Genomic DNA, 26375 nt, shown 5'->3' on the forward strand with positions numbered 1-26375 from the left:
GGTTATTCCACTGATTTCAAAAATTGACATTTAAAAACTTTTTGGGAGAAAAAGTGTCAATGTTATCCTATGAGGAAAAATTAAGTTATCGGTTTCAATGTAAGTAATCAGTCTTTTGAGTTAGGGTTCTGGGATTGACTCAGGGGTCTCCCAGGGTCAGTGATGCACTGTTGTTGCACCCTCAGCGGCACTCGGGCGGCCGGGTGCAGAGTGTTGAGGCCCAATGTTATCCAATGGGGGATAGGGGGACTCCGGTTAGTGGCGGCTGGCAAAAGCTCCTAGGGTTAAGCTCAGGGCACGTTGGGAACCAAGTTTGCACCAAAGGGACAATCTCAGCGGCGCTAAGACAGTCTTGTGCAGGGTGCTGTTTTGAGGTCGGGTACCCTGTTGATTTCAATGGGAATTCTCCAGGACAAAGAAACACTGCAGGCTCGGGGATGAGGATCTTCCAGGAGTGACCACCACTGCGAGGGGTAAGTTAGGATGTAGAGGGATGGTTCGGCACCGCTGGGTTGGGCACACAAGGCGGTGGGGCGTCGGGTGCAGGGGTGCATTTGGATGTTGGATTTTCTTACCCACTCTGGTCGCTGTAGGGGGGGCCTTCTGGATTGAGGCTGCAGGCAAAGTGCCTATTGACCAGTGATCCACAGCCTCCTTCGCCCCCGGTTGCCACGGACTCGGACCAGGACTCGGAGGAAGATGTACACGAGTCCTTTAGAGCGGCACGTAGTCCATCTGATTTAGTCATTGTAGGAAGGTGGATACCTGACTATGGTTACCCCCAACTTTTTGCCTGGTGTTTTGCTGGTTTTTCGACTTAGTTGACCTGGGAACCTGCTATTCAGGGCCCCAGGCCCACTGCTCTCTCTGTAAAATGGATTCCATGTACCTTAGGTACATATCTAATTGGATACTGAGTCACCTTATCAGTCCCTGTACAGTGTACCTTAGGTACCCAGGGCATAGGTGTACCCAGGACCTACCAGGGGCTGCAGCATGTATTATGCCACCCCTGGCTGGCCGTCTAAATCTGACACAACTGGCTGCACGACAGCTGGGGCAAGGTGGTGTAATCACCCTTTGCTGTAGATATAGTATTCCTATATCTAACCCTAAAATGGACACATGTATTCCTATCAGTCACTCCTATGGCAGGCCTTAACAATCCTGGAGGCAGAGTGCTTGGAATTATGTGAGATGGTGCTCTGGCATGAGCTGAGCCCGTTTGCAGCTTGCGGAACCAAATCCTAATAGCTGTTCCATGATAACGCGTACCATATACTCTTAAGTGCATTATAATCCTCGCAATTATTTGCTATCTTTGGTATCGCTTTATCAAAACATGTCGAGTAAGGTGTCATACGAATTGGAATACTAACCCCTCGCCAATTCTGGCGACTGGGTTAGCATTCCACCCTTCTAGAGGGACACGACATGTACGTAACTGTGAACCCCGGTTAAAGTTAACTCGAGCCTTAGCATCACAAAATGGATGCTGCCACCACAGACACAAGTCTGACCTCCTGCTGCTGGGAGTCCTTCCAGCGAGGAGAGCTTGGACAAAGGGTTTCCTGTCAGGGGCGGTGCTAGCACCATCCCAGACAGGGTTTTGTGTATCCCAGGTAGGCAGTGCTGAGAGGAAGGTGACTGCAAGTGGCACCCCGGTGCTCACTATGCATCTGCCGGTTTGAACCAGTTCCAGGGGCACACCAGCCCCTGAGCTGGGGAAAGTCCGGACAAGGGAGAGGGGTGTAACCATCCCCCTCCTGGTCCCACCCATGGGCAGGACCTAGTCGCGTGCCAGCCCCTTTCTTTAGTATAAAGGTAGGAGCGGGCCCCCTTCCCAAATTAGATAATTCCGAATCTTGAGTACTTTCCACGAAAGAACTCTTGAACATTTCTGAAGACTCTCCCTTGTGGCTAAGGAGTAGCCACCCTGCACCAGCGGGCACCATCTAAGCGCATGCGGTTTGCTGCACGTCCATCCTCCGGATCAAGACTGCCCAGCTCGACGAGACCCGGATTCCCTGGCATCTCTGACCTCTACCTGCATCATCAGCCCAGCTGAGATTCATGGGTGTGACGAGACCTGAAGGGACCGGCTATCTTCAAAACTGCACAACGCTTATCCAGCACGACCGCCGAGGGATCCTCGAGTGAGTGCTTTGGGGTTTGAGAAGCCCTAACCCTGAGCAGCTCCAGCACCGAAGTCCAGCCCCCCAGCATCCACGAGATCTGCGTGGGGCCCTTCTGCTCTTTGCTGCTCACCGCATTGTCCGGCTACTTGCCTGCTGGCTTGTGGCCCTCCTGACGACGAACCGCGACAATTACATCGCTGGTCTGGTTGCTCCAGACTGGCCCTTGCTCCCTTCCAAGAGAGGAGCACCCCGGACCCTCCTGGTCCACTCCAGACGCCATCTTGAGTCCACCGCGTGGGCTTGCCTTTGCCAAGGTTTGTTGCCCCAATCCTGGGTCCAGCATCGCCGACAGCAGACACCTTCGTGGGACAGCTCGCACCTCCATCCTGGTCGCCGACAACGCCTCCTGGTCCGAGAGACTGCAGAGCCCAGCGTCGCCCACTCACCTGGTAGAGGTGACTTCATCCGGTGCCATCCTGGTGCCCACCTAATCACTGGCTAGTGATTAAGAACTGAGTCCCCTCTGCTTTCAGGTCGTCTCCATCATCGATCCAGGCTTGGATCACATCGAACTTCATCACTGGTCGCCTGCCAGCAACTTCTTCTTTCAGGCTCCATAGACTGTAACGAGGATTCCCGACGTCTTTTGAACCCTATGCAGCCGCAGCCCCTGGGCTAGGTAACCTGAGCATTTCGGTGCTCCAACGTAGGTTCACTATCTAAGTGTCCAGATCCTTTTTCGTTTTCAGCCTATCTAGTCGGATTCGTCCGATAACTGTAACTTTAGGAAAACTAGCATCCATAGACTTTGTCCCGCGTGAGAGTGCACGTACTGCACCCGATCTCCCTAGGCCTCCTGCTCCTAACCTTAGGGTTCTGTAGTGTAGTCCTAGCGATCCTGTAGCCTCTGGATCTTGTTACTTACCTGCTAGTATTTCGCATTCCACTTTTGTAGTATATGGTTTTTCGTGCCCCTCGGGCATTTGTGTAAATTGTGCAACTTAAAGTATTTTCTTAAGAGTTTTGTTGTGTGCTTAGCTCCCTGACTCATAAAGAGATCAGGGTAGACTTGTTATAAATAAATATCCTTTTATTTTCATAACAACTTGTGTGGTGTCCTTTCACTTGGTGTTCAAGGGGTATATGTGATGGTAAAACAGCTGGCTTAACACGCCCTCTAGAGTTTAGCCTAAAGACTGCTCTTGTCCATTCTACTAGGATAGCTGGTCTATAAGGTTGCCTTACAACCAATCATCAATGAGGGTCGTTTGGAATGATACACAGTGATCACTAGAATAGTGAGCACTACATATCAGGCCAACTTCTCACAGTCATCAAGTGCCAGGAATATAGTAATGATGATGAGGACCAATATTTCCAACAGGAGGAAACGCCTGTTCAAGTTCCTACTGCGACTTTGCCTGTGTCGCGCATTTCTAATCTCCAGCATATGTTGGACGACTATAATAGGCATTTCCCGCCATCTCCACAGGTACCTGCAGTTCCTTCTGTCCTGACGCCTGTTGCAGTACCTGCTTCGGCTCCTCTGTCGCCTCTGCCAACTTCTGCTCCTCAAATACAAACTGCAGTTCGGATACACACGACTGTGTATGCCGACGACGAGGATGAAATTCCTCCACTCCGCGAAGATGGTGAGGTTCGAGATGATGATGATATGGCGGAGTGGGATGACTATCCAGTTCAGACACTGTCCCCCTCTCCGGTAACGCCAGGAGATTCTCTTCCTGTGGACATTGCGATTTTCCATCAGCGGATGGATAGGGCGGCTCAACGCTTCAAATTACCAAGAGTCCAGAGGGAAGAGGATTGTTTCCTCTGATTTTAAGAACCAACCGTTCAAACAAGTCCATACTGTTCCAATTATTGACTTTATCTGGTCTGAAGGGGTGAAATTGATGCAGACCCCAAATTCTCTACCGCACAGATGCCCCGATTGGAAAAGAAATATAAGGTGCCTGTCGACTCTCCAGCGTGCCTCATTGGACAGCCGAAACCGGATTCGGTGGTTACGCAGGCAGCTCAGCGTCGTCTCGGAACCCTGCGTCTGCTGTTACTGCCCCACCAGATCGTGAAGGTCGTCGCCTGGATGCTATAGGCCGTAAGTTTCCACAATGGCCTCCACCACAGTGAGAGCGGCCAATGCTTTGGCCATTTTGGGGCGTTTCGCCACCAGATGTGGGCAGACATGTCTGCTTTTGTGGCTTCGGTTCCAGATGCTTCCAAGGCGGAAGCCTTACAACTTCTCCAAGAAGGGGAGAGAACATCGGAGGAGATTATTGACTGTGCTGTGGATATTGCCTGTACTGGTTTCCGGCAGCTCGCCGCGGCTGTTCTACGCAGGCAAGGTTGGTTGCGTTCCACATCCTTTCGATAAGAGGTACAGGCGAAGATCCTGGATATGTTGTATGACGGCCAGTCACTTTTTGGAGCACATGTTTGTGAGGCATTGCAATCTATCAAAAAAGACACTGACACTGCTTGCTCTTTAGGAACCTTACAATTTCGGAGACAGCCCTTTCGGGGTGCACGCGGACGCGGCACCTCTTCTACTTTTCGAGGAGGAAGCAATCAATATCGCTCCTACAACCAAGGCAACCAACGCTACTCCAATAACCAGCAACAGTCCTCCCGTCAGCAGTCTTCTAAGACCTATAGGGGGAAATCTTCTTACAGAGTATCTGCTCCCAAGAGACAATGACTTGCCTTTACCCCAAAGAGTTGGAGGTCAAATCTCCCTGTTCTGTTCTCAATGGTCCTCCATCACTTCGGACCGTTGGGTTCTGGACATTGTAGAGAAGGGCCATGCTTTAGAGTTCATCAAACTTCCTCCTCCCACTCCACCTTCCGGCCCACCACCAGCCCACATCAAGGAATTCTTCCATTAAGTTCGCCTTATGATACAGAAGGGTGCAGTCGAAGTGGTGCCCAAGTCTCACAGGGGGAAGGGATTTTATTCCTGTTTTTTCCTTATCAAGAAGAACGGGGATTGGCGGCCGATATTGGACTTGCAAGCACTCAACAAGTATCTCAAGTGCCAATCCTTCCACATGCGAACGCTGGTGGAGATCTTGCGCTTACTCTCAATGAGAGATTTCATGGCAACTATCGACCTCCAAGACGCCTACTTCCATGTCCCTATTCTTCCGCGATATCGGAAGTACTTGCGATTCCGCGTGGGACGGAGGGACTTCCAGTTCAAATGACTGCCTTTCGGCCTACGCTCCGCCCCTCGCCTCATTACAAATGTGTTGGCTCCTGTGGTAGCTTATCTGCGTCTTCATGGTGTCCAAATTTTTCCATACCTGGACCACTGTCTCCTAAAGTCACAGTCTTGCACGCAGCTGCTTCAGAATACACGCCTTTGTCAGGAGGTATTTCGCTCCCTCGGACTTTCTATCACCACTGAAAAGTCCCAATTTCATCCAGCTCCCTGCAAGAATTTTCTAGGGGCCACATTGGATACAACTCTTGCAAAAGCATTTGTCTCTCAGGAGCGTCAACAAAAGATTCTTCGATTGGTGTCTCTTCTACGTACAAAACAGTCCGTTTCAGTCCGACTATTAAAGTCATTTCTAGGGATGGCGTCATCGTGCATCGCACTGATCCCAAATTGCAGACTACGGACACGCCCCATTCAAGAAGAATTGGGTGGACAGTGGCATCAAGTCACCGGTTCCTTCAACGACCTAGTCGGTGTCACCGTTCGCATGAGGGCGGCTCTCAAATGGTGGGCGCAGCCATCCAACCTTTCGGCAGGGACTTCGTTCCTTTCCAGCACTCCGGATCTTACTCTAATGACGGACGCCTCGTTGGAAGGATGGGGTGCACATCTTCAAGACCTGTCCATAAAGGGCAAGTGGACTCTGCCTCAGAGAGCCTGGCACATCAACAGACTGGAGTTGATGGCCATTTTTCTAGCGCTCAAGTCATTCCATCCATTGATTCAAGGGGAGTCAGTCCTTATTCAGACAGACAACACAACCAGCATGCATTATGTAAGCAAGAAGGGCGGAACAAAATCTCCAATCTTGTCTCAACTGGCGCAGTCGATCTGGGACTGGGCTCTAAGTCACCACATCCCTCTCACCACAGTTCATCTTCCAGGTGTCTCCAACATCCTAGCGGATTCCCTCAGCAGGTCCACGTCATCGACCCGCGAGTGGGAATTACATCAACCAACACTCGAGTTGATTTTTCGGCGATGGGGTTGTCCATCACTGGATCTCTTTGCCACACCAGAGAACCGTAAATGCCCGTCTTACGCAAGCTGGCATGCCCACCGAGGGTCACAGGGCAATGCCCTTTTGATGAACGGGTGCAATCTGTTTACTTACGCTTTTCCTCCAATCCCTCTGGTGACTCGAGTATTGTGGAAGATGCGGAGACAGCCTTGCCACATTCTTCTGATCGCTCCCAGATGGCCTCGATAGGCATGGTTCTCGGAGCTACTTCTTCTATCCCAGTGCGAGCCCATCCTTCTTCATCCTCGGACGGACCTCCTCACGATGGACAAGGGTCAGATTTTCCATCCGGACCCCTCTTCTCTGAATTTGTCAGCCTGTAACCTGAGCACCTTGAACTTGCCCATCTAACCATCCCGCCAGACTGTAGAGAGATTCTCGCTCAGGCCAGAGCACCGTCCACTGTTAAAACCTACAAGCTTAAATGGAAAAGATTCTGCCATTGGTGTGCAGCTGCTTGTGTCCATCCCATTCGTTCAACACCTGCACAGCTCCTCCCGTACTTTTTACAACTGGATCAGTCCGGACTTTCTCAATCAACTTTGAAAGTTTTTCTGGCAGCAATTTCCACCTTCCGCCAGGATGGCTCCACCTCACTCTGTTCTTCCAGAATAATGCATCAATTTTTCAAAGGATTGTTCCGCAAATTCCCACCAATTCGGCACCCTTCTCCTTCTTGGCGCCTTAACATCATGTTAGCACAACTAATGAAGGCACAATTCGAACCTATACACAAGGCTGACTTGAAGTTTCTCACTTGGAAGGTTGTTCTTCTCCTTGCACTGACATCATCACGTCGAGTAAGTGATATTCATGCTTTCACTATAAATCCTCCTTTTCTTCAATTTCAGCCGGACTGTGTCGTGCTTCGCACTAATCCCACCTTCCTGCCTAAGGTGCCTTCGGATTTCCACATCAACGAACCTGTTTTCTTAAATACTTTCTTTGCTAACCCACAGTCTCCAGCGGAGCAGCGCTTGCACTCCTTGGACATTAAAAGGTGCCTAAAGTTCTACATCAGCAGAACGGCCCCTTTTCGCAAATCTGATGAACTGTTCATAGCTTATGGACGCCTCCACAAAGGGCGTCCAGTTACCATACCTACTGTTGCTCGTTGGGTTTCCTCAGCCATTGCTTTCTGCCATCAAAAGGCAGGCAAGCTTCTACAGTCTTCAGTGAGGGCCCATTCCACCAGGGCAATGTTGTCTTCAACTGCCTTGTTCGCCGGTGTACCGCTGCATCAGATCTGCAGAGCAGCCACCTGGTCCAGCAGGCACACGTTTACGAAACACTACTGCCTGGGAGCCATCAACGAAGCAGATATTGCAGTAGGACAGGCTGTGCTTCGCAATCTTTTTCAATAAGGTGAGCCTCTGTCTTCCCTCCTCCATTATGGATATATATATATATATATATATATATATATATATATATATATATATATATATATATATATATATATATATATATATATATATCTCCTACTGGCGGTCGCCAGTAGGTAGTTATAGTTAGGATCTACTTTCCATAGGAAATCCGCAACATTCTATTGGGAATAACTTTGGCGCCGGTGGACGAATCTTTGCAAATTTCTCCAAGAAAATGGCCCGCTCCGCTCCTTCCTTGAAAGTTTGGGGGGGATTCGTCAAGCGGGGGCCGAGATAAAAGGGAGGTCCCAAAACGTGTTTTCCCCATGTTAATTTCCATAGGGTGGTCAAACTCACTTTTAGCGCGAACGGCTGAATGGATTTCCACCAAACTTGGCAAAATTGTAGGGACTAGTAGCCCGATGTGCCTTTGCTATGTCTCAAGATATGTGCTCCAGTGGTTTTAGAGTAATTTAGGTTAAAAAAAAATATATATCTATGGCAGCGCCCTGGTACGCGCACCGGGGAGCGCTCCGGACGCGACTTGCGCACAGAAAGCTGATTGGCTCTCGGGTGTCTGTAAACATTCGAAACAGACCAGGAGCGGCCGCCATCTTGTGTCTCGGTAAAATCGAGACAATAAGAGGTGGAAAAATCAAAGGGGGAAATGACCATAAGGGGGCAGGGATAGACCCCCCCTTACCCCCTAGGTTTGATGTGGGGGCCATAAAAGGGCCCAACGGGGCAAAAAAAAAAATGTATTTGCGCAGGGGAGTGCCCGGTACACGCACCGGGGAGCGGACCATGGGGGGAAAAGAATGACAGACTTTTCCAAAAATGAAGCCTTTTTTTTTTATAAATTGGAGGTAGTTCTAAAAAGAACTGTTTTTTTTCTTCTTTTTGTTGTTTTATGTTTTTTTGAACATTTTAAACTTTTTTGGGGTTTTCTGAACAGTTTTATATTTTTTTTGTATTTTTCATGGGGAGAAACGAAAAAACAGGGAATTGAAAATGGCTCAACTGGAGCAAAAAAGAAAAGAAATAATTAGGGTTTATTGGGGCATTTGTGGTTGTCCCCAGCAAGGACGATGAGCTTTACGCTCTATTCTCCGTAGGAGATGGTCTTCCCACAATATTTACAGATAATTCGGAAATCTGCAAATCGTGGCTGAATGCAAGGCATCGTCTCACTTGCCTCTGATCCCGACGGAGTGGGTTGCTTTCTTTTTGAGGTGGTGCTTGTGGATTGTGGGGGGTTACTGGCCAGTTCACTCATCTCTGCAGCAGAATAGTTTATTGGATGCTTGCGCTGCATGTGGCGAATCATTGTGTTGTTTCCAAATGAATATTATTTATTAGGGTTCCCCCTAGAAAGTTCTGTGCCACAGATTAGGCAAGTCACCTTGGCTGCATTTACTTTTTTCTTCCCCTCTGGGATCGAAAAAAACTCCCATATAATGTGTGGTCTTGGCTGGTATGGGGTATTTTGTTCTTCAAGCCATCTTCTCCTCCCCTCTTCCTCCTCCTCCTCCTCTTCCTCCTCTTCCTCCTCTTCCTCCTCTTGTTGACCACCAATGAAATCTTGTGGTGGTCCTCTTGGTGGTTGTGGTGGTTGTGGTGGTGGTGGTGGTGCAGATGCACCAGCTGCTGCTGCTACTGAAGCCATTATAAAGATCAAAAAGGTACAGAGAGGTACAAACAGGTCTTCCTAAGTCAAAGGACAAAGTCAGAATAAGGAAAAAAGGTGGGGTCTTTCATCATTTGGAAAAAAAAACTGTCCTGAACCAATGAGAAGTGTTATTTTCAGGTCACAAGACCAGGGGCTTCATCATTATGAAACCAAAACTGTTATAAACCAATGAAAAGTGTTATTTTCAGGTCACATAACCCGACGCGCTTATGCTACGCGCGCCCCGGGTCGCGTCGCGTAAGCGCGTCGGATGTTTACGTTGTGCGATCGTATTCGCTCGAGTGCTTCCGGGTGCGCTTACGCCATGCGTATGACGCGGCTACGCGATACGTCACGATCATGTTTTCGTTCGCGATATTGGCGCTTAAGGGACGCTCCCCGGGGCGCTTCATAATACTACTCTTTCCGGGGCGCTCACCGGGGCGCGCACCGGGAGCGCTCCAAGGCAAAAAAAAAAAACAAATTTAAAACAATATACAAAAAAAAAATTGGCAAAATTGTAGGGACTGGTAGCCCGATGTGCCTTTGCTATGTCTCAAGATATATGCTCAAGTGGTTTTTACGAAAATTAACTTTGAAAAAATATATATTGGGCTACATTGGGCTATATATATTTTAGAGCCCAAATGTAGCTCAAAGATGGCCACCAGAGACAAAAAAAAAACAAATGTGGCCCAAATATCAGCCAGATGTAGCCCAACTATAGCCCAATGACAGAATGTCCCAGAGTGTTCTAAAGAACAACTAGAGCGCTAACAGTCTTACTTATAAACTGAGACTTATAGTTAGGAATTAGCATTTAAAAAACCTTTGAAATTTACTAAAAAAAAAACATAGGCTTCACACCAGTTATAGTTAGCTGGAAATTATACTGACATAAAACCATTGAAATTCCCACGTTATAGTTAGTTGGACTCACTATAACTTGCGCGTGCAATGCACTGCTGATGATGTCACATATTACATCACTCATGACATGGTCAGTGACATCACTGATGACATCACTGATGACACCATCCTTGTGACAGAGTGACAGACCTCCTTTCACTGTAATGTAACCCTTGAAACACATTTTCAAAAATAGAAACTAACATTTTTAAAAAAATGGAGATAACCATATCAGTTACAACAACCAATTCAGTAATTCCACCATCTATATACACATCTACTCATTCACAAACAGTTCAATATACTCACTCATACATATACTCACTCATCATATGTAGTGATACACCTATACATCCTGTTACACACCGACAGTCATCCAAATGTTACTCACACACATACTCACACATGCAAATAAACAATTGAACATCCATTTATTTGCATATAGAGCTATACACACACTACCACCTTACTTCTATTGAAATTTAAACATATTTATTCTCTTAAAAAATCCCTTATAGAAACACATACTTATTTAAACAGGAACTCTTACAATCTCTTACTCTCACATATACTCACTTATATACATCAATATTCACATATACTAGATTAAAACATATGTAGTTACTGATAAAGACACTAGTGAGACAGTCATTCACTCACTAACATACACATATACACACTTATTCACCCATACAGTCCTGCACATATGCTGTCTTCAAAACACATACAAACAGAGAGTCAGTCAATCATGCATCTATGTGCTAAGTAATACCCCCACCAAACCATATAGACACTCATACTGATACTAAGAAAAACATCTAATAACCCATGTACATACACATGTAGCTACTCACCAACCCATGCAGCCACTTATACACAAAGTGAAACACTAATACATATATTTAAAAATTTAAACATTACTCACTAATATTTATTTTTCAGAAAGACACACATTCACTGGATGGTGTCATCAGTGATGTCATGAGTGATGTCACTGACCATGTCATGAGTGATGTAATATGTGACGTCATCTGCAGTGCATTGCACGCGCAAGTTATAGTGAGTCCAACTAACTATAAATTGGGAATTTCAATGGTTTTATGTCAGTAAAATTTCCAACTAACTAGAACTGGTGTGAAACCTATGGTTTTTTCAGTGAATATATATATATATATATATATATATATATATATATATATATATATATATATATATATATATATATAATATGTTTTGGTCTTAGAAGTCTGTTCATGTGTATTATGATTATGGAAGCCTTTTCCGGCTATTACTGCTTTCTATTCTATATTCAAGCATGTGAATCTATGAAAGACACCCTAATACTGGAGAAGAACAATTGTTACTTACCTGATAACAGGTGTTTTTCCTGTCTTTCATAGATTCACATGCGACCCAACCTCCTCCCCTCAGAGGCTCTCTTCTCCTCATAGACTCTATGGTCACTCTGGTGCTACCAGAATCTGAGGTACTGAGCTCTGAGGAGAAGGTTCTGGAGGGCTGCTGATGCCTGATTGGCTACAGTTTGGACCAAGATAATGACAGGAATAGACTTCAAGTGTTTTTTCTCTCTCCATGTATTCTTATGTGGAATTATGTCTAGGCATTTACAGCCTCTTTTCTAATGTGTATTTCATGTGTTATGTTTTTACATATACATATTATGAGTATGTTATTGCTATTTTATTTACCGTGGGACTCCCACTCCGACGACGGGGAATATTCAAGCATGTGAATCTATAAATGACACCAATACTGGAGAACCACCTGTTTACAGGTAAGTAACAATTGTTCTTATAAGACATGTCTATACTTTTATGGTTTTCTCCTAATTGAATCCGAATAAAGTAAAAATACAATTTGAATCTACCAGATCAGGTTCATCGAATTCCCCCATATTTTGATAAATGGTTGAGTTTAGTTAACTACTATTTTGAATGTGATAGTATTACTGGCAAAAAGTGCATTTTAGGTATGCTGAAATTTTTACGGATTTGAGATCCTTTGAAATGTATATTTTAAATTGGCATTATTTAGTCATTGCTGATGCTTCTATTAGCTATTATATTTAAATTACTAGGAAATGGCCTATTGAATTGTCTTCTCATGTTGGATACATTCCTCTAACTGTTAGTCTTGATCTGATGGTGATTATGTATTATTGAATATTGAATACACTTAAAACAAATTTATTAAAGGTGGCACTCTTTCTTATAATATTTTTTTCTGTCTCTCCCCATTATCTTCTAATAAAAAATGAGATGTCAAATGCACGCAAGCTCACCTTCAGTGAAATTGAAGGTCAGCAAAGAACTGGCACATTGCTTCGTTAAGGCCCTTGACCTCTGTAAATGAATACAATGTCATGGAAGAATACAATGTCAAGATGGTGTCTGGGGCTTTGTGGATTTCAGGTCAATGTCAGACGTTAAAAACTTGTCTGATCTAAGTCTATTTTTCCAGTTTTTATATTTAAAACAAATCTAACTCTGCCATTAGGAAGCAAAACTATGCACTTTATGAGAGTTTGCAATATTGAAAGTATAAAACTATTGTAACAGGCAATCCTTTCTTTTGTCTCGTACGTCATCATCATCCCTCGTCCAAACATTCTTGAACGTTTTTGGGAAAAATTGCCTGGAGTGGACATGGACTAAAAACCTCTAGTAATGCCTAACTTGTCGCTTTTTTCTTTCTTCAGGTGCGTTTTGGGGAATACCACCATTCTGGCAGAGTTTGCTACAGATGACGAAGTTAGCCGCTTCCTTGCACAATCCCAGCCTGCTACGCCAGCTGCCACCCAGACTAACCCCAATGCCGGTTGGCAGTCCCTGGAGACTGGACAGAACCAGGCCGACCCAGTCGGACCCACCCTCAATCTCTTTGGCGGATCAACGGGGCTTGGACAGTGGAGTGGTGGTGGTGGTAGTGGAGGGGCCGACCTTCCTAGTGCATCACTCTGGGGGCCCTCTAGCCTTTGGGGTGTCTCTAGTGTGGAGGATCCCCATCGAATGGGCAGTCCGGCTCCCTTACTACCTGGCGACCTCCTAGGAGGGGGGTCAGACTCAATCTGAACTTTGAACCTTCAACTCTGACCTCGTGTGACCTTTTTTGGAGCAGCAGCTGCAGCACTAACTTAACCTTCACCCCCTCCTCAACTTGCAATAAACACCATTTTCTTTTCTTTTTTTTTTTAAAAAAAAGACTTAAAAAAACAAAAAGAGAGAATTTGGAGCCAGATTGAGTGACCGTTCAGAGGTGGGTTTGCTCCATGTCGTGGATTTCAGAACATACCGTTTGCCTCCCTGCATTTATAAACATTTTTTGTCTTTTTTAAAATTGGGAAACCAAAAAAAAGACAAAAACAAACATTAAAAAATCATATCACTCTAGAAATACTTGAATTGTGCAAAAGCTATGGCCTAATAGGACAATGTGAAGCATGAACGCGCATCATTTGAAATTCTGAAAAACAGGAGTGGGTGGTGGGCGGGAGTGAGGGAGGGTAAAAAGACACAGGGGGAAAAGACAAAAAAAATTAGTTTCTAGTTTTTCACTTTTTTCATGTTATACTGAAGTTGTTGCTAAGAAACATATATTCTGACAAGACGAAATAGCTTTTTAACTTTGGTTGCACTGGGTGTGTGTCTGAGTGTGTGAGTGAGTGATTTGTCTCCATATTTGGGGCGCTGCGAGCAGGTATTCATCAATATTTGTTGTTTGTATGGGAGGGGGTGGGAGGGTTGTGTGTGTGCGCGTGTGTGTGTAAAGGACATCTACCAAGACCTCACTTTAAAAACACACGAAAGGGTTTTTTATTGGTGTGAGTGATTAGTCCCGGCATATGGAACTGCCTGGTTGCATGTGCGAGGCGTGTGTACGTCTTGCACGGGCGGAGGCGTTTGCGTGCACTTACATGCCTCTCGTTCATTATGGCTCTGCGACGCTGATGGTGTACAAGCTGGCATGAATCCCCAAATCTCCGCCTTGATTCAAGCCCCTCTGCACCATATGTTTTACAGGAGGTGGTTGATAATAAGTCTGTTGCGTTATAAACGCTATTTCTTTTCTTTTGTTAAAGTAATTATTGATGCACAACTTGGTTCCACGGTTTGGCAGAAAGTAAATACTGACTGTGGCTCAAAACGTTCTCTTCCACTGTGAAGAATACTTGGTAATATATTTCAAGTTTTGGTGCCCTGATTTAACGTTGTTGCAGTAGTGTGTATTTTTTGTTGTGTACATGGTCAGTGTGCGGCTCCCCCTGGAAGGCACTTCCAGCTTTCGAAGTCTCTTTTTTCCCCCCTTGAATGGACTCGCCTATTTGTGTCTATGCCATCTGTTTACATGTATGCAAGAATGCATTAACAAACATGATTGACAGACGCACTCTATAAAAGGGTTTGCACCATTTTTATCATGTGCTCTTTAAATAGGGCAAGGTTGAAGGGGTTCCACAATGCACGTGAGATTACAGGGACAATAAAACATGACCTGTTGTTTCAGAAGGGCCTTCAGATGTGTATTGGCTCGTCCACGAGTGTCCCCTCTTCCAAAATAAAAGGTGGAGTTTGAAAATATTTTTTATCTGACTTTGGTCAGTGTGTCGCCAGCTGGCGATCTTCGGGCACTCTGAACGTACATACTTTTGTACTAATGACTGCCAGTCTTAGGGCTCTGAACAAAGCCTTTAAATAGGTGTCTAGCAAGATGTCACAACACCATGCCTCCATCTTAAATTCAGTGCCTGCTATTTCAGATGCCTCGCCTCTTGAGGGTGCGTACACTAAACACCCTTTCCCTTTAACTGCAGTTATCATCGCAAAACCCATTCTTAGGCGATATTATGTTGTAATTTTCCCAATTGTCCATGAAATTGACAATGCCAGCTTGTCATCTCTCAGTTTGTAACCATGAAACCAGTTTTGGGGACACTGGATGGGACAGGGAAGAGTGTTCATAAGTTCTGTCCTTTCAGAAGAGCATTGCCTGTGCCAGGTCTAGGTGCGTGTCACCATAACTGAGCCTTCACCAATGAGGGCTAGGCGCTAAGGTGGGGCTTAAGAAAACGTTTACTTAATGTTCTTTAAAAAAGAAATAGTGCATACTTCAGGGCGTCTTACGTTTCATGTGCAAGGGTTTTTAATTTCATTTGTATTTGTGTCTGTTATAATCTCAGCCTCTCTCTATGTTCCCTGCCAACCACAAATTTCTGCTTAGTTTTTAACGAGCAAAGTTTTCCCTTTTAAGTGTTGCACCTTTTTTAAAATTACCTGTACTTGCTTTTAAAGAAAAGACAAAAAATAGAAATATAATTATTTTTGTTTTGTTCTTGTCCTGTATTTAAAACGAATTGTTGGTATCGCGTAGTGTTATTTCCTCTTGGCAAGTCGGGCAGCTTGTGGCAATCCGTATGCCTGTGTTTGCAAATCATACAGATATATATTTTAATATTGATTGAGCATTGGTGAGGAAGAGATAGAGCTGAGCGGTGACTTGAGCCTGACCAACTGGGGAACCAGTGACTTGAACTTTCCAAATAGGGCTCCTCCAAACCATGAACACGATTGTGGTGACTGAGGATCAGGCAATTCACTAGAGCACATTGGGTAGCCATCCTGCCAGAGTACCACATTGGCTTCCAGGCTTTGAATGATCCGAGTACCTACTATGGTTGGAAGGCATACCTCAGAGCTTCTACATTCAACCACTTTTATAATTGCTGCATGCCCAGCTATACTTAAATGGTAGTGGTTGAGTAGGGAATGGGGATTTGGACCCTGAAGCAATTAAGCACCACTCCATCCCCACATGTCCCTTAAACCCAAGACTCCTGTGCATTGTTATTGCTCTCCTTCCCCTCTTTCTCAAATGTCCTGCCAGGCTTCTCTAATCAGTCTTCCTGCATGGACTTGCAAGACCAAGTAACTGCATATTGGAACTTACTTTGGTCTGCTCCATTGGAAGGGACCAATCTGCAACACACCAGGTAACAGTCTGCTTTTTTTGTGTATGCTTGCTGTAGTAGTGTATGTTCTGGTTGAAGGACGGGGGGTGGTCGTGGTTTGCTTGTGTCATAGTGGGTCATATTGGGAGGGCATAGCAATCCAGTGTGGTATATTTATTATGGAAAGCATCTGAACTTAGAATGGTTCTCAGTCGCCTTCTTCTATCCAGTTCCCTTGTGTTTAGGAAATGTTCGAATTTGTTTTGGTGATGTTATCTTATCCTTTTACTACCTCCTAGCAACTGGCAGACACACACACTATTCCTGTGCCTTTTTGAATGGTTCTTGCCAGAGCAAAATAACTCCCTTTGTGGCATATAACTGCTTTGCCATACAAACGCTAGCTCATGCACTTGTAATGATGGAATCAGTCAGTTCCGTTCTCTAAAATGAAGTGGCAGGTGCAAACGCTGGTAAGCCCAGTAGCTTCTTGAGGTCTTGCTTGCTCCTTTGCTATGTAAGACGTTCTGATGATGGCAGCTCTTTTCAGGCTTTGTGTGTTATAGGTTGGTAGTACACTACCAGACCTCTGTGCTGCTGGTTTTTTCTTCAGGTCCCCCACATACCCATCAATTCAAGTCGTCACCATTTGTTTATGCCGTTTCTTTATCCAGCCCACTTAAGCCATTGAACCCTTTTCTTACAGCTTAGTTTTACCTGATTTGGTTTTATTGATGCCAGGGGATCTTGCCATGCCGACGCAATATGAAATACCAATTGCAAATGTTAGACCCTGATATTGTGGTGCCACATGTCCGCTCCCGGTGCAATGACTAATAGTGTTGTCCGCTGTCCTTTTGGTCTCTCAGCCTATATTGGATGTAAGATGGGTATAATTGGTGCATATTTAAGAGCACCGGTTAGATTGAAGCAAAAAATGAACACCCATCTAGGCCCAGTGTTAGGTTTGAGGGACTGAATCATCAAGCGCATGTAAGAGTACCTCTTTAGCACCCTTGGCTGGTACAGAACAGAATGCAATAGAGTGTAGTTTCCCTGTCATAGACACAGACGTGGGGTTTCAGGTACATACATCTACATCGCAACACTGCATCTGCTGTAGCATCCCACTTTGTCTGCACGAGCAGGCCCATTGCAGATCACATTGCTTTAATGATGCCTGTGGGACAGTAATCACTTCAAGAAGTCTGGTGTGCTCGCATACGAAATTCAGGCTTGTTTGCTTGGGCACCTTTGGCTAGCATTTCTGACTGAGGCGCAGGTGGATGTCTGAAGTAGTACGCTCATACATTGTCCCATACTGGTTGCTAGGGTTCTAGGCTTCTAACTTGCTAGACAATGCAAATTGCTGTCAGCTGCAATATGGATGGGTTTGGTATGGAGCTTCTCATTCTCCCATGTGTATCCATTCTACTGTCATTACCTTGCCCACAAAAAATTGGCCTTAAAGAATGTAAACATCCAATTCTACTTTTCTCTGTCTTCCAGAATTTCCTCAGTACCCTTTATGTGGAAACCTTGCACCCACTGCCACATCACCGCCCTCACCCTCTCCTTAGCTTGCTAACAGGGTAGCTAACCATCCTGTGCACTGCCATCTGAGCCTGTGAGAGATTTTCCACACAGTTCCTAGTGTTACCTGCATTTCAGAGAGGCTATCTGATAAAAGGTCTTCAAGTAGCCTTGACCTGTAACTTACTCTGCCTCTGCTGCATTGCATTTGTGGGAAAAAAATACCAATTGCCAGCCTTGCAGCACCTTCTCTGGGAGCCTTATTTGTAATAATCCAATCACTGCAACCCATTCCGCACCATGGTGGCGTAGCCAGTGCCCACAGTTCTTGTGTTTGTTTTTTGTGTCTAACTGATCTCACTTTTCAAAGGCTCAGTCTGCAGTTTCACCTTTGCGAGGAGATGTGTATAGATTAACAGGTGGTCTAAGCTACGGTACGCGCCAGTGTTAAGGTTCTTTACAGGTTGAGCCTTAGCCACACAAGCCAATCCTTTTCTGCTAAACGCGGGAATTGCCATTCTCAGATATGTAGAAAATGTATTTGGTCTTTAAAGGTTTGTGCATCAGAATTTCTGTGCCTAAAACCTTTTACTTCTTCCCCTGAACAATGTGTTGGTATCTGCCAGGGATGTATTTTCAGTTTTCATCTGGGATCCTATTAATGTTTTCCTCCGTTGAGGAAGAGTTGCTTCCGTGCTTGATTAAAATTCGACTAACACCGTCTGAGCTTTGTTAGGGTCTATTCATTATTTTTCCTATTTGACGTTAGATTTCCAAAAATCTATTTATTTTTCCCCAGAGGGGTGGAAGTGATTGAGATGCAGAGCGAACTCAGATTTTCAGTAGAGTGAGCTGAACTCTGGTTGGGGGAATTTGCATCTCTTATTCCATTGCCTCGGGGTCAATACTACAGTTAATGTTTGTTTGGAAGGCTGACCAAGATGGGTGTCTTTTAGGCTACGTGCAGTTGACAATGAGTTCTGGTTTCTTAAAAAGTATAAAAAGATGCACTTTCAGCGCAAAACTTAAAACCTTGCCACTTTAGACGTATGTGCCTCTGGAAGGCATTCACCAGGCTTCTTCATTGTCATTTTAGGGCTGCAAAGAGTTGTGTATTGATAGTCAGTGCTGTTGTCATAGTGTCAGTTTGATACACTGCTGAATGAACAGAGGTGCGTTTTTTCCAAGACTGCCTTTGAGCTCAAGAACCCATTGACGCATTGGACTGCCCCATTAGTGTTTAGTTATTCCTCCATTTGAATCGTTTTGACGAATGTTTTCAGGAAGAAAATGTTAGGAAAGTATTCCCCTCTCCACCGATCTATGTGGTCCAGAGCAAACCATGAATGAGAATGGCTTTTCCTGTCTTTTTGCAATGCACTTTGTAACTTTGTGTGAGAACTTGCTCTGTCTGCTTTTGCTGATAAGCATGCCCATGGAATACTGCAGGCAATTACTAATCAGTGATATGGTCAGCCTTTGAAGGATTGCAACGTATCTATCATTGTGTGCAAAGCTTTACACAGCTAGAAGGATGTTGACAGATTTCAGGGCTCCATTGGTTAATGTTTGGGGGCTAGTGTTGGCCCTTCGTGAAAGTGTTTGGGATATACGGGTTGCATGCATTGTGAGAAACACGGACTCTTATTAGCCATACTGTACATACTTCACACAACTTGCAAATTCTCTCATGTTTTCGATTCAGATGTGTGCATTTCACCCTTAAAACAGTTTTCTTTAGTGCCCCCATCTGTCATTCAGGTGTCGGGCTCCCCAAGAGGAAGGAGGGTGCAAGATGCGGCAGGATTTGTCCCCTTCCTGCCAAGAGCCATGCAATGCTGCGCATATGTTAAGTTTTGATTTCAAATAGAAGGTGCAAAAAATGTTGGTACCTAAGCGTTCTGAGGAAATCCACTTCAGTGGCTGGATCTTGTCAATGTAAGACCCCAATTGTTTTTATTTAGTCCTTCGTCTCCGAGACGGAAATTCCACAATAGAGCTTTGTTCAAAGAGTCACACTTGAAAGGAACTGGTCTTCCCTGATATTTGTTGACCAACTCCATGTTTACATCTAGCTCCAGGTGTGAAGCTAGTGTTGTGTACAGGTTGATTGCATAGGCACCAAGCACAGGTGTTCATTTTCTTTAAATAATTTAACCCTAGAAGAGTCTGTTGGTATTAGTGTGCATGTAATTTTTTGTTTATTGCATGTGTGATACAGCATAGAGCCCAGTGAGAGGTGGATCCAGCAGCAAATGCTGCCTCTTGATTCTTCTGTTATTGGCAGTTGCGATGGTCTTTCTGTAGAGTTAGCACAAGCTTAGCTGCACCTGCAACAGGTCTATTGGCTTCTGTTGTGGGCAGTGATGGTGTAAGCCGCTCTCTGGTGTCAGAAGGTGGGACAGGTCTGCTCTGCAGGACAGAGCCCCGCCCCCCTTCCCCCACCCCATACATGCACTTGATGTACATTTAAGTGCCTGTGTTACTGCTTTCACTCTGAAGGAAAGAATTGTCGCCACCCCTGTTAAAAGAATACATAGCAAAGTTATAACATAACCCAATGAGCAGGAATAATGGAGATGGTGGATATAACTGGAGGGGGACGAGAGCACTTGTTCAGTCAATTTTCTTAACATTGTTTTACCAGGTACCTGGTGTAGTAAGGCCAGTAGCACATGTTCATGTACAGTTCACGATGAATGTGTTGTGTATGTCATGACATTTTATTTAGACTTTGTTTTTCATTATCTGTGTTTATGGTAGGTGCTTTCAAATCTGCGCAAGTGTTTGAAACCTCGAAAAATATACAAAAATTCAAATTCCTCTCTGGTGTCTGTACATTTGCAGTGTGTATATTAAGACCACAACCTGTGACTGGACAAGCCTGAGTGTCTTTCAAACGGAGGGAGGCTATCCCTGATGTACCAAAAATAAAAAGCCAGTCCATTACCTGAGAGAAGTTTGGGAGAAGACGGCTAGGCCTCCAGCAGGCGTACTTTAGGTTGTGTTAGGAATACGTATGTGCAATAATGCACACATATGGCCTTAAACTACTTACATTTTTTGCCACTGATACCAGAGTACCAACCTTTAATTTGCTGTATCATAGCATTCCAAAATAACCCCTCAATCGTAACATGCATTCGTTTCCACAATTGAGCATGTTTCTTTCATGACTGTTAACCTAATGAAAGTGTTCTTAATAATTGTGTATACATTGAGCACTCTACAATATGAGGGAATGTTCTTGGAGTTGAAATAAGTTGATGAAAGCAGTTTCCTACACTACCTTGGCCTTTTGGCTATAAAGAGATTTTTCTTCTGGGCCTTGCTGAACATCTGCTTTGCAACCAACTGAGGTAACATGAGTTAGGAAGGTCAATTGGCAGCCACTTCACTGTGGGGGGGAGAGGAGGGGGGAATAAACATCTTTCACACCTAGTAGGATTGTGATTGCAGATAAAAGGCGAACGAAGCAAGTGGAAGTTATGTTTTAAGTCTCCACTACTGGCATTCTGCATTTGATGTTTCTAGAAGTTTCCCAATACAAATTTCCATAGCCCCATTGCCCTGATGGTCGATATATTTATATATGCACACTTGTCTTCCTCCACATCCCACAGAGAGGAGACTGCACCAAATTTCCTTCAAGCCCAGGAAACTACATTCTTTCTGTTTCAGTGTCCACATTTCCTAGGCTCTTTCAACGTTAGTTGAGAGAGCTCATCCAGGTTTTCTGAAGCGAAGCCAGGGTGGGAGGAGGGTTGGTTCGAGAGGGAGGAGCGCAGCAAACTAAATGCAAAAAGTTTTCCTCATCTGCTTACACTCCATCTCTGTGGCGATCTGTGTGACTGTCAAGCCATATAATGCCATATAATGTCAAAAGGGTGGTAGAGTGAATTGGACCCCACACAAAAATTATATTTGGGTGTGTGTGTATGTGTGTGGGTTTGAGGGGGTACTCTAGTATAGTGAAGGAATTTATTTTAGGCATATGAGAAAGAGATCGTGAACACCTTAATCAATTTGCAGACTTATGACAGATATCTGAAATAGTTGCTTATGAGCAGTCCGTTTCTCAAGCACATAGAGGGATTTAGTTGTGCACTCAATTGCTTTGTAGGAAACCTGTCATGGTAAACATTGTTTGCAAGGAATGCTGCACTCGAGAACTTCTAAAATTGTAGGTTCTTTTGTGTAGTCACACTTACATAACCTCCACAGCACCTTAATGTGGATCCACTGGCCATTTTTCTTCTCTGTTCTTGGCCCACATCATACAGCCATTTCAAAGTCCCTTCTTTCATTTAAGCTCCTCTTCCCATCTGAAGCCACGGGTGTGGGTGAGTGAGGTTTGTAGGGCCAGGGCTCATTCCACTATGAAAAGCCCTTTTCCTACAAGGGCTGTAGTCCAGTAAACATGCAAGAATTACTGATGCAACGTCTGTACTACACGTGTTCCTGCAGCCTGCCTTCGTGTTTAAGCACGGGTATTATTTATTATGATTAGTGTATTAAAAGGGCACAGCTAGGTGGATTTCTGTTCCTCCCCCATTCAGGAATTCCCTTCACTTTCCTGTGCTTTGATAGCAGACTGTTTAAAACTAGCATGCCCCTCGCCCCCCAACTCCTGGTACCCATTATGTCCCCTCTACAGTCGATGTGGAGGGGTAGGCCTACTAGAGGTTTGAAGCCATAATTCTGTTAATGCGGTGCAGCTGTTTTGTGAAATACCTTTCTCTCACACCTGAAGACTTTACTAGACACTTTTTACTCAAACCAACAAACTTATTTTCCTGCCTGCCATTTCTTTCTTGCCATGTTAAGAGGTGTTGTGGCTTATTGGTGAGTTCAGGCTGGTGTAGTGTTTGATTTATAGCAATGCGACTTCCTGCAACAGTTGCAATCTAAACCATCTTTCAGAGATACGTCCGGATCTGATCGGATCTCCCTGCCTTCTTGATGAATCTGGTTCCTTGCTCTTAGCATCTCTGTCTACCCCACAACAACCTCATCCAGTTAGCTTGCTCAGATTTGTTCTGTGGCACCGAAGTGCGAGTCTGGAAAGGTGTTTTCACAATGTCCCCCTCGTCCTAGTTGACAAAAATGCTCTCTAACTTTCCATATGACTCTGGGTAAAGAGTGATGTTTCAGCAATCAACCCCTACTCAAACATACTTGGTAAAGGCACAATTTCTACCTAGTGGTGTTCGGGCTGTGCGTGCACACTGGTATTTCCAGTCAGTTCTCACTTTTACTTCCGCCTGGACGAAGTCTCCATCACTGTTTTTGCTCTGTTCTGGTGGATAGAAATCCTGCTTGTGAAGGCTGCTACAAAAAACAGAGTTGGGTGAATTTGTAAGTCAGGTTATCGAGTGAAATAGTGATGGTGCTAATATGAGTTAGCTATATCTCAGGCACAGCCTGACTGGCCTTAAGTACCGAAAGAAAGCACAGTCTTTCCTGATGGATATAACCCATTACTGAAGACCCTGGATAAGATCCACTCCTCATCCAACATCCCAGCCTCCGTGCTGTTGCAATTTCCATACAGTACACATATTGGCCCAGACTCCTTGTGCCTTCTTATGGGATGCAGCATACACTCTTGTGTCTGACTAGGATGAGGAGGGAGATTTAGCAACTCTGTGGTCACTATGCTTGAAGTTCTGTGTGCATTTGATGTCAGAAGGCGTGTTACAGCTTTCTTTAACACAGTGTTTACTTTTAGGAAGATTTTACAAGTCTTTGCTTTTTGGGAGCAGAATTAGGGGGCGAGTGGACGTTTCTTCATCCACCAATTCACTTATGCTTCCTCACATTCTATCCCTAAAAGGTATTGGCCTATGCATTTTCACTCAAAAACCATTGTTACTTGAAAAGTGTAGCTTCCACACAACTCAGCTGTTTCCCCAGGAGGGCTATGGGGGAGGAAGAGGGAGTCGGAGCAGCCACAATAGATAATTTGTTGTTATGGACGATAATGTTACAAAGTAAGTGTACGTTGTGAGTGTATAGTGGCCCGATCCATGACAGGTCGATCTCTACCCCCTTCAGGGTGAGAGTTGGATATGTGTCAGATTCCTCTTTTGCCATCTTTTCGTGGGCCTACCACTATTGGCAGAAGTTAGACCACAGTCACCTGGTTTCCTCTGGTTTACTGAAAGGCTTTCTTGTTCCTCACCTTCCACAGGGAACTTGAGGACATGCTTTTATTTGTAGCTGGCAATGTTGTTTCATAAAGAAATGGTGGCAATGTAGAAAGCTTTCTGCCTTTGAGCAGATCATGACTGTCAGCGAATTGCCAATCTGAGAAACATGCTGTAACAAGTTGGTGAGGGAAATGTTATGATAAAGTAATGTTGAAGTTTTAATACAAAACCCATTCGCCAAACCTGCGCTCCTGTATCTTTGCCTATATTTGAAGTGATAGGTTGGCTTTGTGATAAACGGGTATATATGTGGGCACAAGAGAGGGTGACTGATGTACTTGACAACCTGCATTCACTGGGTAGAGGAGCCTGCTGGGCCAGCCAATACAAGGGATTGGGGGGTGTAGACCAGTGTGACAATTGCCATTACCAAGGGTAAAACTCTTGTTAAACGTTCACCGACTATTCACTGATAAGATCAATTGTGTTTGGGGGGGGGGGCATGGATGCAGGGGCAGGTGATGTGGGGTACACCCAGAGGTCTCAAGATCAGAAATGCTATGCTTCATTCCAAGGACTTCTCGGCTCACCCACAGATTAGGAGGACCTGGAGCTTTGCCGGCCCTGCCAAATTCCTGTTACTGCCACAAACCGATGCCCATTGCAGCTATGCAACATCATCTTTCTCACTTTTCTGCTCATTGCTCTTCTGTGCTTTTACCCTTCCCAGATCACAAACCCCAGTTTTCCTCCCACTGAGCCTGTATTTGTCTCGGCCCTCCTTCTGCCATATTACCCATGCATTCATCTCAGGCTGCAATTCCAAACCACAGTGCAGCTGCCTGCTTACCCTCAAGTTGGCAGTGACATTGTCTAACATCCCCTTGCCTGTTATCATTGATTGTTTTGAGTATTTGCGGTACTTAAAGCGAGAGAAAGCGGCAACATCCAACAATCACTGGGTCACTAATATTTTTATTCTTGCCGAATGTACAAATAAGCTTTGTTATGTGTGGTTTACTTTCAGGAGGGGGGTGGAATGGGACTATTGAGGATGTTGCCATCCAGGTACTGTATTGTTGTATTATTCCTCCTTTATGCTGGATTTTAATTGAAAGGATTTAAAAATATTTGTTCATTTTTTGCTCTCCCTTGGTCCCCCACCTCCTCACTGGCTGGAGTTTGTCGACTTTTCTGCCAACATCTACAAAATAAAACAGTTGGAAAAATGCCTTTGACACATGGTGTATTAGCATAGATTTTCAGAAGAGCAATGTTTTTGAAAGGAGGGGAGAGATGGAGAATGGCTTTTAACAGCTTATCTATTTTGTTTGTATTTTCCCCTTGCTTTAGAAAAAAGACTCAAATGTATTATGTCCGACAGTTGCTTACAATATTAATACATGAAAAGAAATATTTTTTTGGTTTCTGGAAAAACAAAGACTTATAAAAAAAGTGTTTGGCTGCTAAAGCATTTGAATCTTGGTGTCTCCTGTCTTATTTTTTACTTTTTCTTTCACTTTATTTACACAGACGAAAGATAACAGTTGTGTGAAGTACTTCCCCCTTACAATCTCCCTGGAACTTCAGTGTCTCTCTAGTTGAGCACATGTACTGTAATGATCACAAAAAAGACTACTCTAAAAGACTCCACCCTATAACTAATTCCCTCATAATGAGTAGTGCAGAGTTCCCATGACTTAAATCTTTTGTTCACACAAGACTCTCTCTTCCTTGATTACAAACTAAGGGAAAAAGCGTTAAAATAATTACAACTGGCTAAGGAGGATATTGTTGTAATGATTTATTTATTTATTTATTCAATTTATAAAGCGCACTATTCACCTAGCAGGCATCCTGGCGCTAAAGTAGCTCAAGGGGGGGAGAGAGGGGGCAGGTACCGGCCACTAAGTCTTGGGGAATAGCCAGGTTTTTACACTTTTTCTGAAGAGAAGGAGCCCCCTGATTTGCCTAATTTCCCAAGGGAGTCTGTTCCACAATTTAGCTGCTGCCACCCCAAAGGATCTACCACCTGACCTTTCGAAATATAGGAACCTTCACCAATCTCGCCGACGAGGAGCGCAGAGTTCTTGTCGGGACGTACCAGTCAAATTTTTGCGGCATACGTACAGGTCCTATCCCGTGAAGGGCTTTAAAAACAGGGCAGAGAGATTTAAATTGCACTCTGTCTCAGGGGAAGCCAATGAAGTTCTGCCAAGGCTGCAGAGGCAGAAGAGCTTCTCGGCACCCTAAGACTAGTTTGGTAGCTGCTGACTGAGTCCTTTGCAGTCTATCCAACAGGAAGATAGGGGATTCCAGCAAGAGCGTTACAATAGTCAAGCCTACTGAGAATCGTACATCTTACTGCTTGTGCGCGTAC

At 44.7% G+C, this 26375-nt stretch overlaps 1 protein-coding gene across 1 annotated transcript in view; it reads left to right on the forward strand.

Annotated features, from left to right (window-relative positions):
• LOC147665769 (trinucleotide repeat-containing gene 6B protein-like) overlaps positions 1–13759 on the forward strand; it is a gene marked incomplete at its 5' end in the record, with an annotated part of 535565 nt that extends 521806 nt beyond the window's left edge. Inside the window, one exon of the mRNA XM_086949498.1 lies at positions 13065–13759. Within this exon, the coding sequence (XP_086805624.1) occupies positions 13065–13437 (373 nt within the window). The remainder of the gene's footprint in view (positions 1–13064) is intronic.
• Between the last annotated feature and the right edge of the window lie 12616 nt (positions 13760–26375).

Source organism: Lissotriton vulgaris, unplaced genomic scaffold, assembly GCF_964263255.1.
Source record: "Lissotriton vulgaris unplaced genomic scaffold, aLisVul1.2 SCAFFOLD_768, whole genome shotgun sequence".
Lineage (NCBI taxonomy): Eukaryota > Metazoa > Chordata > Amphibia > Caudata > Salamandridae > Lissotriton > Lissotriton vulgaris.